Source organism: Carassius gibelio, chromosome B1 (assembly GCF_023724105.1).
Source record: "Carassius gibelio isolate Cgi1373 ecotype wild population from Czech Republic chromosome B1, carGib1.2-hapl.c, whole genome shotgun sequence".
NCBI lineage: Eukaryota > Metazoa > Chordata > Actinopteri > Cypriniformes > Cyprinidae > Carassius > Carassius gibelio.
In genome coordinates this window covers 7,469,722-7,485,791 of record NC_068396.1, presented here as the reverse complement: position 1 = coordinate 7,485,791, position 16,070 = coordinate 7,469,722, and the positions used below count along the sequence as shown (strand labels likewise).

At 37.7% G+C, this 16,070-nt stretch overlaps 1 protein-coding gene across 1 annotated transcript; it reads right to left on the bottom strand.

The window, feature by feature from the left end:
• Positions 1 to 8,468: 8,468 nt before the first annotated feature.
• Positions 8,469 to 15,096, bottom strand: hapstr1b (HUWE1 associated protein modifying stress responses b). The gene is made up of 4 exons (XM_052546257.1): positions 14,708 to 15,096; positions 13,510 to 13,590; positions 11,664 to 11,939; positions 8,469 to 9,646 (listed from the first exon to the last, which is right to left on the bottom strand). The coding sequence occupies exons 1-4, from the start codon at positions 14,904 to 14,906 to the stop codon at positions 9,405 to 9,407; spliced, it is 798 nt and encodes a 265-aa protein (XP_052402217.1). The 5' UTR covers positions 14,907 to 15,096; the 3' UTR covers positions 8,469 to 9,404.
• Between the last annotated feature and the right edge of the window lie 974 nt (positions 15,097 to 16,070).

The window sequence follows — 16,070 nt, the reverse complement described above, 5'->3', positions numbered from 1 at the left end:
GTGCAAATCCTGCTGCGTCACAGCTCCAGCGGAGAATATGATTTGAAAAGTTGTCTTCCTTCCTAGAAGGTTCATGCTGAGTATCACCAGCATCTCGCCAGGACCAGCTGTTTGGCTGAATTTCACAAACCCCTTTCAAAAGCATTCCCATTCATTCCAAATGAGAAGCAAAAATGCCAAAAAAGATATTCAAATCAGTCATGCAGCGCCCCGTCTACATCTAAGGAGGGAAATCTTCCGAATGCAGCAGAGTGTTTCCTGTTTCCTCCAGATTGCAGGTTTTGGCAGGAGACTGGCGATCATTATAACTAAAGGAGACATGTCCCCCTCATTTTTGGAAACTGAGAATGTTCATTGTCGGTGCTTTTGGGAGGTAATCATTACTTTTCAAAGATCTGTGCTTTGATGTGTCCCCCCTCTGCTTTCGGATCCCTCCGCAGCCCCTGATGGCAGGCATTTTTATTCTGTCCATCAGGTAGTCTTAATAGGCAAATGGGAATAGACAATGTTGGTGCTGCACAATCACAGGCCTGTCCTCGTCTGTCAAAGTACACCCTAATTATTGGAGAATCTGAATTCCTAATTCCAGCCATTTGGATTTGAATTTGATTAAAACGGATCAAACATCATGAGGGTTGGCACAGCCTTTGGTGATTACTTCTAATCTTGGAAATTCTGCTCTAATAAGGACACCTGAATCTGCAGAAGAGCCTTTGTTTGATAATACATCACAGAGGCAATTAAAGAGCCTGTTTAGAGCGGCTCCAGCCCTCTTGTCTTTCATCTAATCAGCAATGAATTCAGCTGTCAGCACCCTAAAAGTCAGTGATTATATGATCGTTCGTGTTTACTGAAAACAGCGATCTTATTTCACAGGTCATTTCACACTGAATCTTCCCCTTGCTAGTCATTAAACTTAAAAACATTAAACCGCATTAGACTGAAGAGAAAGGTCGTTCAAAAATTAAAATGGTGTCATAGTTTACTCTTATGTTATTCCAAATCTGTATGGGTTTTTTTCCTCAAAAAAAACAAAAGAAAACAAAAAAGGCACAGACAGACTCTTTGTGCCACTCTCTTAGAAGAACCATTTAAATTCCCCAGAGAACCTTTCACTGAACGGCTCTTAAGAACCTTTTTTTTTCTTAAAGGAATAGTTCACCCAAAAGTACAAATTTGCTGAAAATGTACCCCCCCCCCCCCCCCCCCAGGTCCATAATCTATTATTTTGATTTTTCCAGTGACATGTCATCCCATCTGAATCAAAAGAGAAATATGCACAGATCAAGCACTATATAAAATGTTCTTTCCTAACAGTTCTGAACAAATATGTCTGTACATTTTGATTTGCGATGACTACGGGGATAGACTTTTTCACTGGCGGAAGCATTACTATATATTATGGACTCCAATTTTGGCAGAAGCAAGTTTAAAGTTAAATCACCTTAATGATGGATTTGTTTCTTACAAGCATGCAGTTTATCAGTCTATTCCTAGTATATTCCTTTAAGGCGGGAATATACTACACAACCTTTAAAATTGGAACTGATTTTATGTCAATCATATACTGCATGATTTTCTGCAAAATGTGTCACATCTGATCCTTATTTGCAGGCTGGCTTTTTCTTTCGGGAACAAGCGTTGACTCATCCAGAGCGCAAATCATGACAAAAATCTGTGCATGTGTATTCAAGACTTTAGCATGTAGAGCATTTAAAAAATCAAAAGACACTTTTCCACTTGTGCAATGGACATTTCCATGGATGTTAAAGGTTATTTGTAGAATCATAGATGCTAATAAACATTTAAAAACATTGAAGTTACCCTGTTATACAACCAGCATTTGCTTTGAAGCATGGAAGCTGGTTTAAACTGCTCCTTAATTAGTTATGAGCTGGTTTGAGCTGGTTAGAAGCTAGTCCTGAGCAGAAGCTAGTTTCTCAGGACTAGGTTAAACCAGCTCAAACCAGCTTCCATGCTTCACCAGCATATGCTGTTTTTTTTTTCAACAGGGTAATAGTGACTGTCAAGCACCACAAATGTAGTTTTACACGACCATATCATCTTGGCATCATTAGGTGCTAAACAGATGTGGTCACAACAAACAGTTTTTTATGGAAATATCTGCATAAATATTCTAATTAACTTCAACAACATAAGGGAGAGTAAATGAATATGGCAGATTTTTACATTTTTTGTGAGAACTGTTCCTCTAAAGTAATATAATTCTGAGTCACAAAATCTTAGAATCACCCCTTTATAAATCACCAGCAGCCTTCAGCCTGTGCCATATATACACTGTTTTATGACTCAAACATAACTTTTTCCTTGAGATGTTTTGCTATTCCACTCCACATACACCTACGGCCTTTCCTGAATCAGAAAGCTTTTCATCAAGACTATGAATGCTCTCAAGATTAATCTTTATTTCAATCTCATTTCAGAGTTGCAGCAAATGGGTGACACCATCTGAACGTCAGCATGAATCGTACAGTGACCCCTGCAGCATATGAGATCAGACTTGCTAAATTTACTACTCTGCTAAAGACAGGATGATTCTCTTGAGCTGCTCCTGCGGTCAACATATATTATTCAAAATAGTGCATAGGTCCATGCTGAGTCCTGCGACTGTATGAGTGTGTGTGTGTGTGTGTGTGTGTGTGTGTGAGAGAGAGAGAGGGAGAGAGAGAGAAAATGTTCTTGCTGTGAAAGCTCTCATCCCAGACAGCACACCCTGCGGGAGATGAAGGGAGAGAGATAGAGGGTAAAAGAGAGAGAGAGAAGGGGAGAGGAAGAAGGAGAGGAAAAGGGAGTGATTGAGAATAAAAGAGTGAGAGTGTCTAGGGAATGCAAAACTTTACTAAAGTTAAGTATTAAAGTTAGTATTTTAGTCCTTTCTGATAAGTGCTCACCGTCTTGTGTGTGTGTGTGTGTGTGTGTGTGTTTGTCTCGGCCAGCTGGTCTAACCCAGATTGATGAGGAAAAGTTTGTGTCAGATGGAACATTGCTGAGTGGCCTGAAACTAACAAAGCAGTTTTAGCAACTTTAGCAAACTGTAGATTTAAAATGTTTAAAAATGAAAAGATGTTTAGATCGACAAAGGGCCGCTCTTCGCTACCACTTTATGGGAAGTCTGTGCATGACAGAGCAAAGCTTGTCTTTAGAAGAAAATCTGACTTTCTCATCATCTGTTTGTGTATACGGAAAGCCATCTGTGTGCTCTTTGTGACTATAAAACTAGTCAGATCAGAGAAGAATATAAGATAAGCATAAGAAATTAGAATCAACCTAGAATATGCCTGGAATTTACTACAGAACAGATGGTGTTTTCAAAAATAGGGTGACCATACAATGGAAAAAATTTATTTGCAAAGTATCACAAATGCTAAATCAGTTTAAAGTCATATGACGCTGCTAAAAAAACATTATTTTGTGTAACGCAATGTGTTTATGTGGTTTAAGGTTAAAAAAAAAAAAACATTATTTTCTACATAACTGTTCATTATTGTTTCTCTTCTATGCCCCGCCTTTTGAAAGCACATCATTCTGAAAATTGAGGTGTGCTCTGATTGGCCAGTGCGTTGTGATTGGCCGAATACCTCAAGCGTGTGACGGTAATGTTACACCCCTTAACATACTGTGATGCCGTGTCCCGGCACGCCAAAACCAATAAAACGCATTGCAAACAAGGCATTTGTTGCATCCAGTAGGAACATAATTACTGATTATGACTTATACTGTCTTTTTACGTGTTGCATATCGCGCCGCATAAAAATAAAACCATGTCTGTATTTGTTATTGGAGAAAAGACAAACAACAAGCTCTACACTGCTCAAAACTCACGTTTGAATCGTCAGTGGCAAATTCTTTTGATATGAAAACATATTTACAGACTCTTGAGTCAGAAGCGGCAGACTGTCCTTGCAAAGTTGGAACTGCCCCACTTTATAGAAACAGCCTTTGTGTGTAGATGACATTGTAGGTTACTGTCCCAGGAAACAGTCCTCCGTAAAATGCACTGCACATATCTGAACATTTGGAAGGAGGGAAGACTAAACAAAGTAGTTTCACTTTTACAACGAAACACACAGCATCTCCACGACATGCTGGCGACAACAACAAGCACACTGCAGCGAGAATCAAAGTTACACCTTCTTTCTTTGCGTGAACATTTGGGCAGCGTTATGCAAACCTTCCCACACAGTGACATAGACATGTTGGGGGTGTGTTTAAATAAGACTTTTTAGAAAGGCACGGTCAAGTCTTAACTTTTATAAAGAGCATCTCTTTGGGTTTGAGACTAGTCTTTGCAACTTTAGAGAGCTTATCTATAAACGAAAAAGCTTGTTACACTCCAAAGAGAAACGAAAACTTGAAATGGCATCATATGACCCCTTTAAAGTCATAATGACTTTCAAAACCCAGTTTAGATTTATACAGAGTAAAAGAGATATTTACAAAAAAAATATACAAAATTTAAATTACTTACAAGTTGTTCTCAATGTATTTGACTACAAGCCCACATTTGTTCACAACATTTGACAGCCTCTTTTTTTACCTACTGGATAAGGATAAGGGTTGCAAATATTTTTACTCTCAATTTCAGCCCAATTAAAAATGATTTTCCATGTCTAAAAACACACTTTTAAAAGACTAAAATAAGAAATAAAAATGTCTTGATTTTTAGTTGGTTTGGCTTATTTTAATGTTTGTTTTTACTTATTTTTAGATCATTTTAAATAATCAAATCAAGTCATATTAAAGCCACCTTGGAAGTTTTGAAAAGTAAATGTTCCATTTTGATTTCATGTACATTATATATATGCAGTTTATATATCAAATACAAAAACATTACGCTGTCTGAGAAGGCGTCTTTTAGATACGGACATTTGTGCACAAAGATTCTGGTGATAAAAATAGGCTTTTGTTCACTCTGAGGTTTTTCTGAGATGCAAGTAATTTCACAGAACCAGCCTCGGGGTCTCACTTTGTGTGTGCGGCAGAGATAGAGGCACAGACGGAGTTGCCCTTAGACAGAAGTAATAATATTTCGAAAGTGCTCCGGGGCTGGGTCTCACAGACCATTCAATACATGAGAGGAACCAAAGTGTTTGTGTGTTTTCAAGTGGAACACGGCCAAGGTGGACGAGAAATCTCTGGGTGGGAGAGGAAGAGGAAGAGAGGAACATTTGAGGGATAAGAGAGGGGCTGTGTGTGGATTAAAAGAATAGTCACCCAAAATAATCCAAATCCTAAAATAGATATAAAATCTCTCTGATTTGACATCTTCTGATCTTTTTTATACAATAAACCTCAATTCAGCAGCCAAGTTCCAGAAAAATAGCAAAAATGCCTACAAAGTAATTCATATGGGTAATCCTTATATTTATTTGTAACCCCTGCATCCTAGTACATCCCTGCATCTTACTCAATCCTATTCCATTATCATTTATAGTACAATTGTTTATACAACTTATTTATTTGCAAATATTATTATTAATTAGTTTTATTATTTTTTTGGTCTGTTGTCTTTGTTTACTGGAAACTTATGTCACTAAAACAAATTCCTTGCATGCTCAAGCATACTTGGCAATAAAGCTCTTTCTGATTCAGATTCTGATAAACTTGTGATTAACAGACTAAAGTTGTTTTTGTGTGAAATCTCCCTGGTGGCCTTCAGATATCAATTAAAGGAATAGTTTACCCGAAAATTTTGCTGCAAATTTACTCACCGAGGCCATTCAATATATAGATGAGGTTTTTTCTTCATTCGGACAGATGTGGAAAAATTTAACATAACATCACCAGTCCAACAATTAATGTCTTGTGAAGAAAGAAGCTGCTTGTTCATTATGTATTTTACATTTTGAAGTGATGGTTTAAGGTTCAAATAGATGTTTATTACACATAGCTTTTCACTTCACAAGATGTTAACAGATGGAATGGAGTAGAGTGGATTAGTTCTGGATTATTGTGATGTTTTTATCAGCTGTTTGGACTCTCATTCTGACGGCACCCATTCACATTGACAAGTGATGTAATCCTACATTTCTCTAAAGCTAGACTTTTGAAGAAACAAACTATGTACATCTTGGATAACCTGAATTCCCAGCAAATATTAATTTTTAAGGTGAATTATTCTTTTAAATATTAGCTACTTGGGCCTATTTCTGTAACTATTGAGCTTGACTTATTCATGTCGTAGAAAATAATAATAGGAAATAATTTCTGTTGTAATTTTCATTATATTCTGACTAACATCTCCTTTTGTGTTAGACAGAAAATAAGTGTTCATGTTTAGAATGACATGAGCGTGAGTAGATGACAAGTTTTCTTTTTCTTTTTTTGCGTGCATTATTAAGTGTTTGATGTGTATTACAGACTTCAGACTACATACAATACACATTTATTTCTCTCTCATTCCTTCTTCTCTCTCTCTCTCTCTCTCTCTCTCTCTCTCTCTCTCTCTCCGTCAACCCACTCATGAAGCTTTGTTTGTGATTTTTCTCATTCAGCACAACACCAGTGAGCTCATCTTCTTTACAGAAATCTCTCTCCAAGTCCCCCTCCCTATCTTTTTTCTCTTCAAAGAGACAGAAAACCACCTTGTATTGACCTTTTTCACGCCAAAACTACTATCAAAAGAGGCTTTTACCTCATTTACACACAATCTCTGTCTACAAGACGCGATCTGCAAGAGCAATTTGGTGGTTTTGACGGATTTGATTTGGCACGCTCTCGTCGTCACGCGTGTTTGTGTTGTTAGCTGCTGCCCCCTAGCGGTGACTGCTCGGCATTACGCCAAAGAAGAAAAAGACGGCCTCCGTTTGTCTTCGCAAGGAAGGATAAATATTACTTCTAGATATGAAGCGTGTTGCTATGGTGATGGGCTCACGGTCCTCTTTACTGAGAAGCGAAGATGATTGGGAGGACAGCAGGGTAAAGGAATGCGGAGCCGGTGACGGTGTACGGTGAGCGGCGGATTGATACCATAGAAATAGGGGATCGAAGAGCGCGTGCGAAGCGTCAACGCTTATTTTTATCAATGAAACAAACAACAGGTTTCGGAAGAAACAGTGAGGAATGGGTCAAACGGTGTGTTAAATTGAAAAACATCTTAAAGAGATAGCTCACACAAAAAATGAGAACTGTCATCACTTAAATTCACCCTACTCGTTTTCCAAATCCGTATGGTTTTATTATTCTGTGGGACGCAAAAGGAGATGTTTTGAAGAATATACAAGATGCACTGACATTGAATTGTGAGTGAAGTTTTTAAATTGCAAAATCATATATAATATATATATATATATATATATATATATATATATTAGTATAAAAATAATATTTTCTATTAAATGTATTAAGAAAAAATATATAGTGCACAAGTATCTTAAACAATAATTTTGAAATCTTCAGTCATTGCCATTGCGTTCATAAGAAATCATAGAAGATTTCAAAGTCTTTTAGTCATTTTAATTAGCCTACTTTGTATGGCACTGGTGGCAAAAATATTATGTGGTAACAAAATAATACCATAGTTTCATTTTTGTGACTACTATTACATTAATATGGTATCTTTTAGTTCATGAAGCAGCTTTCGGAAACCTATTCTCTGAAATAATCATCGCTGTAGATGTATTATTATATAATTTATTAAACAATGAATTTAGAAGAGTACAAAAAAAAAAAAAAAAAAAGTTACGAGAGTCAAAAGGATAGTTTACCCCAAAATGTTGTTCCTAAACTGTATGATTTTCTTGTGTGAAACAAAATTGCAAATTGTTCACCAGAACAGTTTGGCAGTGAACATACATTATTTTGTGTGCTGTAAGAGAAGAAATGCAGAGTTTCTAAACAAAACTATAAATGAGGACTATTGTTGACTATTTATTGTCTTATCCCTTTAAGCCTATATAAATTACTTGATTATAAGGGAGTGATTTTATCTTTGGCAACTTGTCACCATTTTAAGTTTCTTCTATTTTAATAGGGCTGTGGTTCTGTGTCACATGATTATTCAAAGTATTCTTTTAGGGAGAAAAAAAGAAGCAGTTTAAAATAGTTTAGGATGCAGTATTGCATGTCACACCGTTTACACCACTTAGTACGTTGTCACCTACCAAACACATTTCAACAGCTCTTTTAGAAAAAAAAAAAACAAGGTCACCGATTGAAATTTGATTCTACACAAATTGTTGGATTGTAGCTAGTATTGTGTGGCCATGTAGCATCTCCAGCCTACGGAGACACATTCACTGAGTGTTCAAACACAGACGAACACATGGGCACAAGCAACCAGTTTGAAAGCATTGTTACTGGCAGCTGTTCTTCACAGATTGTCACAGGAACAGTAATAGATTGTACGTTTGATACAACAGAATGTGCATTCAGTATACTATCACTTTAATCTAGTTTAAGGATAAAATCCTGTTTGATCACAAATGTGACTCAGATGACAAAGGAGGTAGTTAAAAGCTTGATTTCTTTAATGCAAGAATCATTATTGTACATTAACAATTCAATGGTCTCTGCACAGCTTTTTTTACAATATGTACCACAAGTCTATGTCAGCACCTACAGGTATTTACATTACATGTTACACTGGAGACAAAGGTGCTGGGGAAAAGAGTGACGAGAGAGGATGAGTGAAAAAAGATGGATGCTCCGGAAGATTGAAGGGAAACTACTAAAGAAAAACAAGAGTGATTGAGAGATGTGCATGACAGCGGACGTATGGCTATCACATCACTTGTGCCTGCTGCTAGAGCAGAATTAAGAGAAGGCAAAAAAAAGAACAAAAAAAAATCATGAATAGCATTGTCAATAACATTAAAATAAAACCTTTGTTGCTTTTCAAAGCCGCAGCGTGGTAACTGAGAGCTGGGGCAGTGACAGGTGCTGGAGGAAGGGGCAGGTACCACACACAAACACACTCTAACAAAACTCATCAGTCGTTCACAGACACACACACACACACACACACACAAAGTACTTGTACACACGCAATCATACAGACAATGCTCATTATGTTGCGAACATGCACACAAAAATGTTTCTTTGTTCCTGCATTCGCTCGCATCTCAGTTCAGCCATAACACAACCTTACACACACACACACACAATCAACTCACGCAGCAATATAGTGAATGAGGGTTGTGTGTTTGTCGACAGGATCTTATGGAAGGGCACTTAAGCCTCTGCACTGAACACTGTCTCCCTCCGATCACCTCAACTGGGTTCTGTAGACCAATCAGAGAATGTGCTGGGCTGTGGTGAGCACTGTTATTGGCTACTTTTATTTCCTGCTCTGAATAAAGATGGGAGGATGACTGAGGAGTGGCATTTTATTCTCGTATTTCGCAGTTGTTGTTGGCGTCAGTTGTTTTCTTTTTCTTAAGAGCTCAGATCATCCTATTGCGTTTGTGAGTGGGCGAGTCTGTTATGACATCATTGCACTGGGCGGAGCTTCGTTTCCGAGTTCCGTTGTCGAGGTGGAGCGCCATCTCCTCGGCAATGAAAGTGTTGAGGTCCACGTCGTGGAGACCGTTTCGGCGGCGACTTGGGGCGGAGCTGGCACTCAGGTGTGTAGGTGAACCTGGGGCTCCGGAGCGCATACTGATGCTCGCCATGGCTCCACTTAGACCTTCAACACACACAGGTAGGAAAACAAACATGAAATCCAGATGACTTAACATACATCACAACCTCTAACTCATCAAGACAACAAAAGGCAACATGCAATCACTATACGTTCAAATTTGTAACATCTAATCAGAAATTGCTGTTGAAAATAGTCAAAACGCTTCACATCACATACATATAAATTCATCCACAGCTATTTCAATGAAGTCATGGGAACAAATTCTTCATTTGTGATCCTGGACCACTAAAACAGTCTTAAGTCTCTGGGGTATATTTTTAGCAATTGTCAAAAAAAATGTATGGTTCAAAATTATAGATTTTTCATTTATGCCAAAAATCATAAGGATATTAAGATCATGTTCTATAAAGATATTTTATAAATTTCCTACCATAAATACCTTAGGAAAACTTAATCTTGATTAGTAATATGCTTTGCTAAGAATTCCTTTGCACAACTTTAAGGGCGATTTTCTTAGTATTTTTTTTGCACCCTCAGATTACAGATTTTTAAATAGTTGTATCTCGGCCGAATATTGTCAGATCCTAACAAACCATACATCAAGGGAAAGCATATTTATTCAGCTTTCAGATGGTTTTAGATCTTTTTTGACCCTGACTGAATTAAACCAAGGGAAAAATATAAAATGAGGTAACAAATTATTAATTTGTAGCCTCGATACATATATTTTTGCCCGAATGTCATGTGCAGGGCTAGTGAGTCTAGTTTGTGTGCTCGGATAACCTTTGTCAGTGACATTTTGCTGTATTGTCCCATACTATTTTTATGAAGAAAAAAATACTAGAGGCTATAGAAGGAGATGCAGTGAAAAAGTGTACAATGCATATTGCCCAAAGCAAGGAAGCACTTTATATTATACGCTTCAAAGAACGTCTCGACATGTTTCTTTTCTGTTCAACACGAATAAGAGGTTTGAGATCTATATACACGTGTGTGTGTGTGTGTGTGTGTGCGTGTGTATATATTAGGGCTTTCAAAATGGCTGAAAATCTAAATTCGAATTATATTAAAAATTAAAATGCATAATTTCAGTTAGAGTGATGAAAGCTTTTGGCTTCTCTGCTGAGGCCACAAGAGGGCGCATTGAGGAAAATATTACTAATGCATGTTTATTCAAAGCATTAGAATACATGACTGTGAAGTGAATACTATTTAAAATAATGTTTATAAACCAATTACAATTAAGTTGCTTAAACGACTATAAACAAAACAGCATCATTTATGCATGCATAGTTTAATTAAAATGGCGGGAAGCCAATCACACAGAGTACATTTTTCATTTAAAAACATGAGATGCGGTGGTATGGGGAAAACCCCAACATAAAGTCTCGAGATATGCTTTTAAAAAGTTTAACTTCTAAACATGCGGCTCTCGTGCAAAACGCGAGTCCAACGTTGGTAGAAGATGTCCCTCTAAAAAATGCATGAAATATGCATTCTTGTGTGAATGGCTTGGTTTCAGTTTCGATGTAAACAAGATCTTCATTGATGTTGGCATTGACATTGATGTTCTCTTTTTTTCATTATCTTTAGCGAACATCGCAGCAGCGATCTAATGGCTTCAACTGGATAGGCTAACCAAAAAATTATAATGCAATGATGCTTATTGTCATCGCATCTCGTGTGCCACAGATAAAGGCCAAAATAAACTTTGGCCATCCGCATCCACGCAAGTGGGCTCGCAGACAGCCACGCACCCCACCCGCGTGCAGGCTATTTTTGAGACCGTGCGGACGGTGTGAAGTATACCCGGGCCTGCCCTTAAAGCAGCCTCCTTCAAGCACACCTAAAATGTGGATTTTTATTTTAAATTCGACGAATATTCGAAATTCAAATTTTTTGACAGCCCTGGTGTGTGTGTGTGTGTATATGTGTATATATATGTGTATATATATATATATATATATATATATATATATATATATATATATATATATATATATACACACAATTTTTTTTCTTCATATCTAAATCATTCTATCATATAAAGCAGACTCACCATGCAGAGCAATGGCCTCCCTGAAAGGCTGCAGGTCTGTCTCTACAGATGAACTCGTCTCCGAGGACGTGGGTCGGCTTGGCGACACCATTGCAAGTCTTGGCGGAGCCCTGGAGCTACGTGGCGGTGGGGCTTTACCACAGAGGAAACTGATTAGATCCTCACGCCGAATAGTCCGCCTCCTTTTCTTCACCCACGCCAGGACATCTTTGTTTCGTCTCTGATGACCGATCTGAATACCCAGCTCGTAACTCCGCTGATGGGCATCAACACTCTCTAGAAGATGAAAAAAAAAAGAAGAAAAAAAACTTGGCATGGGTATTTCTGTATGCATGTCAGGAATCAGCCCAGCTGCATCAATGTCTCCTAGTGTTTTATTCCCAATGATGTCAGTCTCATTTTAAATTTCTAATAAGGGCTTTTCAGTTCAGAAATTGTTCTACGGCATTAAGTAGAGAGCAAGGATTTTATGCGGAAGAAGAAACAGAACAGCAGGTTAATTATTGCTGATAATTAAAAAAGGATGTTTTTAATAACATAATAATGTAAAGGTTACATCAACTTCAAAAGCAACTGCGCAACACCATCAATTTTCATCCTGCCAGAAACAGCAGCATCATCTCCACAGGAACAGCAACCACTGCTCTTCAATATATTATTTTCAATCTACAATAGGCAACACATAAATCGGCTCAACCGTAACTGGCAGGCAGGAAGATTTGTTTCAATCGACAGGGTTTCCACTGCCAGGCTGAAATGAATTATACGCTTACAATATCTCGAGATGGGGTGCATGAAATGATTCAAGAGGAGATAAAACCTCACCAATGTGTTCATAAGAAAAATGAGGGGGGTTCGAAAATACAGACTGGTTCATTCAAAGTTCAAACTGTGAACTTCCACACTAAACTTTTGATTGATAAATACAGAACGAAGAAATCAGGCAGACAAACTTTATCTTAACACATCCTATATGCTTCGAAAACTTCTCACAATGGATAACTTGCTAAATCAGTCATATGTAGGCAGTGATCGCCAGTAAACTGAACAAACAAACACTCCCTGTTCCTGACAGCTCCTAGAGTCGAATCATCCACATGACACATCTGACACAACCAAACAGACGAACATCTGAATGATGACTCAAGACAATACCGTACACATGTCGGTGATGAGTTGAAGGTCTCATAACTGCAATCTAATAAAACACAACTACTCTAGGCTGTGAATAAGAAGAGAGGAATAAATCAATAGGATTTTAAGAACTGCTGTCAACCATGTTGTTGCTAGTCTGAAATGTATGAATAACCTACTAAACACTGTTCAACAGCTATTTTTTGATGATGACAGCTGTAACAATAACTACAAAGTCATAATTTTAAATTCTAAAATTATCATTCTTATTCTATGAGAATAGAGAAGACCACAAATAGAACAATGTTGAGGAACGATATCATTGAAATCACTTTCAGAACAAATTTTTTCTCCAGATGTTTAATGATAAAACATTTGCCCATACAGACTCTACCTGATTTTAAAGAGTTTAAACATTTAAAGCGACAGGCTAAAAACTGAAAAGTGTGCTTATAATAAACAGAATGTCACCGTTGTTACTGACACTGGTATGGTATGTATTGTATTGGACAATAATATAGTTATTTTTGTTAATGTGAAAAGGACAGTTGTGTTCAAACGCAGGAATGACTTAAAGTGAACAAAAGAGGAGTGTGATAAAAAGACAAGCAATATGTTGTCAAATTAATACAGTAAACTGCAGTTCAGTTAACAACAAACCACAAACTGTCACTTAAAACTCAACAGTGTGTTTAAAACAATCTCAGCTTACCTTTGTAAAGGTTAGTGACGGCAGTTGCAGCATTTTGAAAGGGAACCCACAAGGAAAGGCCCTGTTGTTGACATACTCTATCTGAAGGGGGTGAAAAGACAGGAAATGTTTACGTTGCAAGTGGAGATACATCATTTCCCGTCTTAATGTGACATACATTTAGCCAGTGTTTAAAGAAACAACTAAACCAACATCAGCTTTATATTTAGTAACTCAGCCTCTCACACTGGCTGTGTGTCATGAGATAGTGAGCTGCCTAACGTTACTCAAACAGCACTTTTGGACAACATTAGTGCGCGTGGAATGTTCTAAAAGCGTCTATGATGACCATAATCGCGCTCTACATAAGCAGCTCTCTATGTTTTGAGACACAGCCATTAATTACACGACGTCTAAATATGATATGTAGCAAGAGGTCTCTACGCCATTTTGTTGAGTAGCTTTAGTGTATGTGATTGTACCGGTTTGTTCAAACCACAACTTTGTGTATAAAAACATGTAGTCGCAAATTAAACCGACTGTATAGTGTTTTATCTGTTTAATAACAATTATCAACTAGACAAGCTCTGGCACAACAACTCGCAATATTTAAACTTATTCTGCTAATCCTGCCTTCGCCATTTTGTGTCGCATAGTATTATTGATGTTAAAGATTAAATCACACGTTTCCTTCGGTTCATATCATAATTTGTATTCCTATATCTTTTTGTCAACATACAGGACGCCTGAGTTTCTAACAGATGAGCTTTCGATCACAAATAGAGTTATTTTCATCAGATGAACTCCTCCCTGCACTTCGCCATTTTGTCTTGCTGAAAGACAATCAGCTGGATGACGCTTTAAATATCTTGGAAAATGTTTAAATGTACTGTAAGTAGTTTTAGCAATAAATAAAGACGGGTAACCGGTGACTTTTCTGGATTGTATCCTCACAGAAACTGATCTGTGTGTCTCGTCTGCCACTTAGCATCAATGCTAATCAGCAAACGCCACCGACCTTCAAAACAGTCGAATAAGAAGCCAAAATAAACTTAACTGAGCTTTTAATATGTACTTTAGTGTAAAACAACTCCTTGGCATCTTAATTAGGTTGCGTTTGATTTAGTTTGGCGGCTATCCGCAGAGCTTTTTGGTTGGTGTCCTTTGTTTGGCCAACTAAGGCTAGCTCTCAAGTTACTTTTGATGACATATTTCGCACCTTTATACAGTTGTGCGACGGCGGTGGCGGAGTTCTGGAAGAGATGCCAGAGTGTTTGTTGGCTCTGCTCGGTGTCCTCCTCGCTCGGTTCCTCTTGCTCGGCCTCGGCGAGGCACTGCCGCTCCCATTTGGAGAACCAGTGCTCGGGTCCGTGTTCCTGGATCTCCGCTTCCCCCTCCTCCTTCTTCTTCTCCTCCATGGCTACAAAAAAACTTAAACCGCTGCTGTAATGCGCTAACCTTCGCTTAAACAGTTCTCCGTGGTGATTAAACCCGGCCGTGATCGGTTGTCGGCGGTGGCCTCATCGACAGCTGTAAGTTTACGTCTGCATCGCGAACGTTGCCTGCACTTCTCCGCCACACAGTCGATGAAAACAACTTAACGTTGCCTAGACCCAAACCACGCCCCTTGGATTATGCTCGACGCCAATTGGCTACAGAAATGCAGGGGCGTGGTTATGCGTCTTCGGTTTAACTGTTCATTAGATGCTTCAACTGTCTGTTATCTGTCACGGAGCGGCACCGCCCCTGTTTATGTGAACTGCTACACCAAATACTTGAGCCTCAAGTACACTGAACAGGAACGCAAGATTGCGAAACCCATAATGAGTCTCTATTCATGCTGCGAGTGTCCTTTTACAAAGTCTTTTCCTGTTGCTCTACTGTTCATTACAGAAGGCGTCTGTTAAACAAAGAAGGGATTTTTATTATACAGCCTGTTTGTGATGACCTTCTTTGGCCTACAGAGGGCGTCATTATACAAGTACACCAATCATGCATCTTTCCATTTAAAGCCATTTAAACTCACAGACGTCTTTACAGCTAGGAAACAAATTCAGAGAAAATACAGTTTCATGTTGGAATATTTTAAAACACTTTTTCTATGTGTAAACACAAGACTGTAGATCATTCCCTCCAAAAAATAAAAGCAAACAACAACAACAACCAAAAAAACATGATAGGGTCATTCTACGCTTTTATCATAGTTTTTACTGCACTACATTTCATGAATAAAAGTTTTTTGTTTGTTTTGTTTTGTTTTTTACCTTTAATAGGCTACCTAACATTAAAAATTTAGTACTTTGTTGTACTCATGTACAACTTTGAACTACTTGAGTAAAAGTAAGAAAGTACTAGATTTCTAATGTAATTAAGTATTAAACTATATTTAATACGAAATGTAATGCAGTAAAAAGTACAGTATTATGCTTTGGAATGTTGTGAAGTAAAAGTTTTCTAAAGATAATCAACCTGATAAAGTAAAAATTTACTTTTAAAGCAGAGTAAAAATACTTCACTACTGTCCACCACTGGATATAAATGTTAAAAGGGAAAAATAAATATTCTTTTTCATTAATCATTAA

Bases quoted from the DNA above. Each gene is read 5' to 3' on its own strand.
- hapstr1b (XM_052546257.1), bottom strand. From the start codon at position 14,906: ATGGAGGAGAAGAAGAAGGAGGAGGGGGAAGCGGAGATCCAGGAACAC. The intron at 13,591-14,707 runs GTGCGAAATATG...CACCCCCTTCAG, and splicing joins CGTCGCACAACTGTATAAAG to ATAGAGTATGTCAACAACAG. The intron at 9,647-11,663 runs GTGAGTCTGCTT...TGTGTGTTGAAG, and splicing joins GGAGGCCATTGCTCTGCATG to GTCTAAGTGGAGCCATGGCG.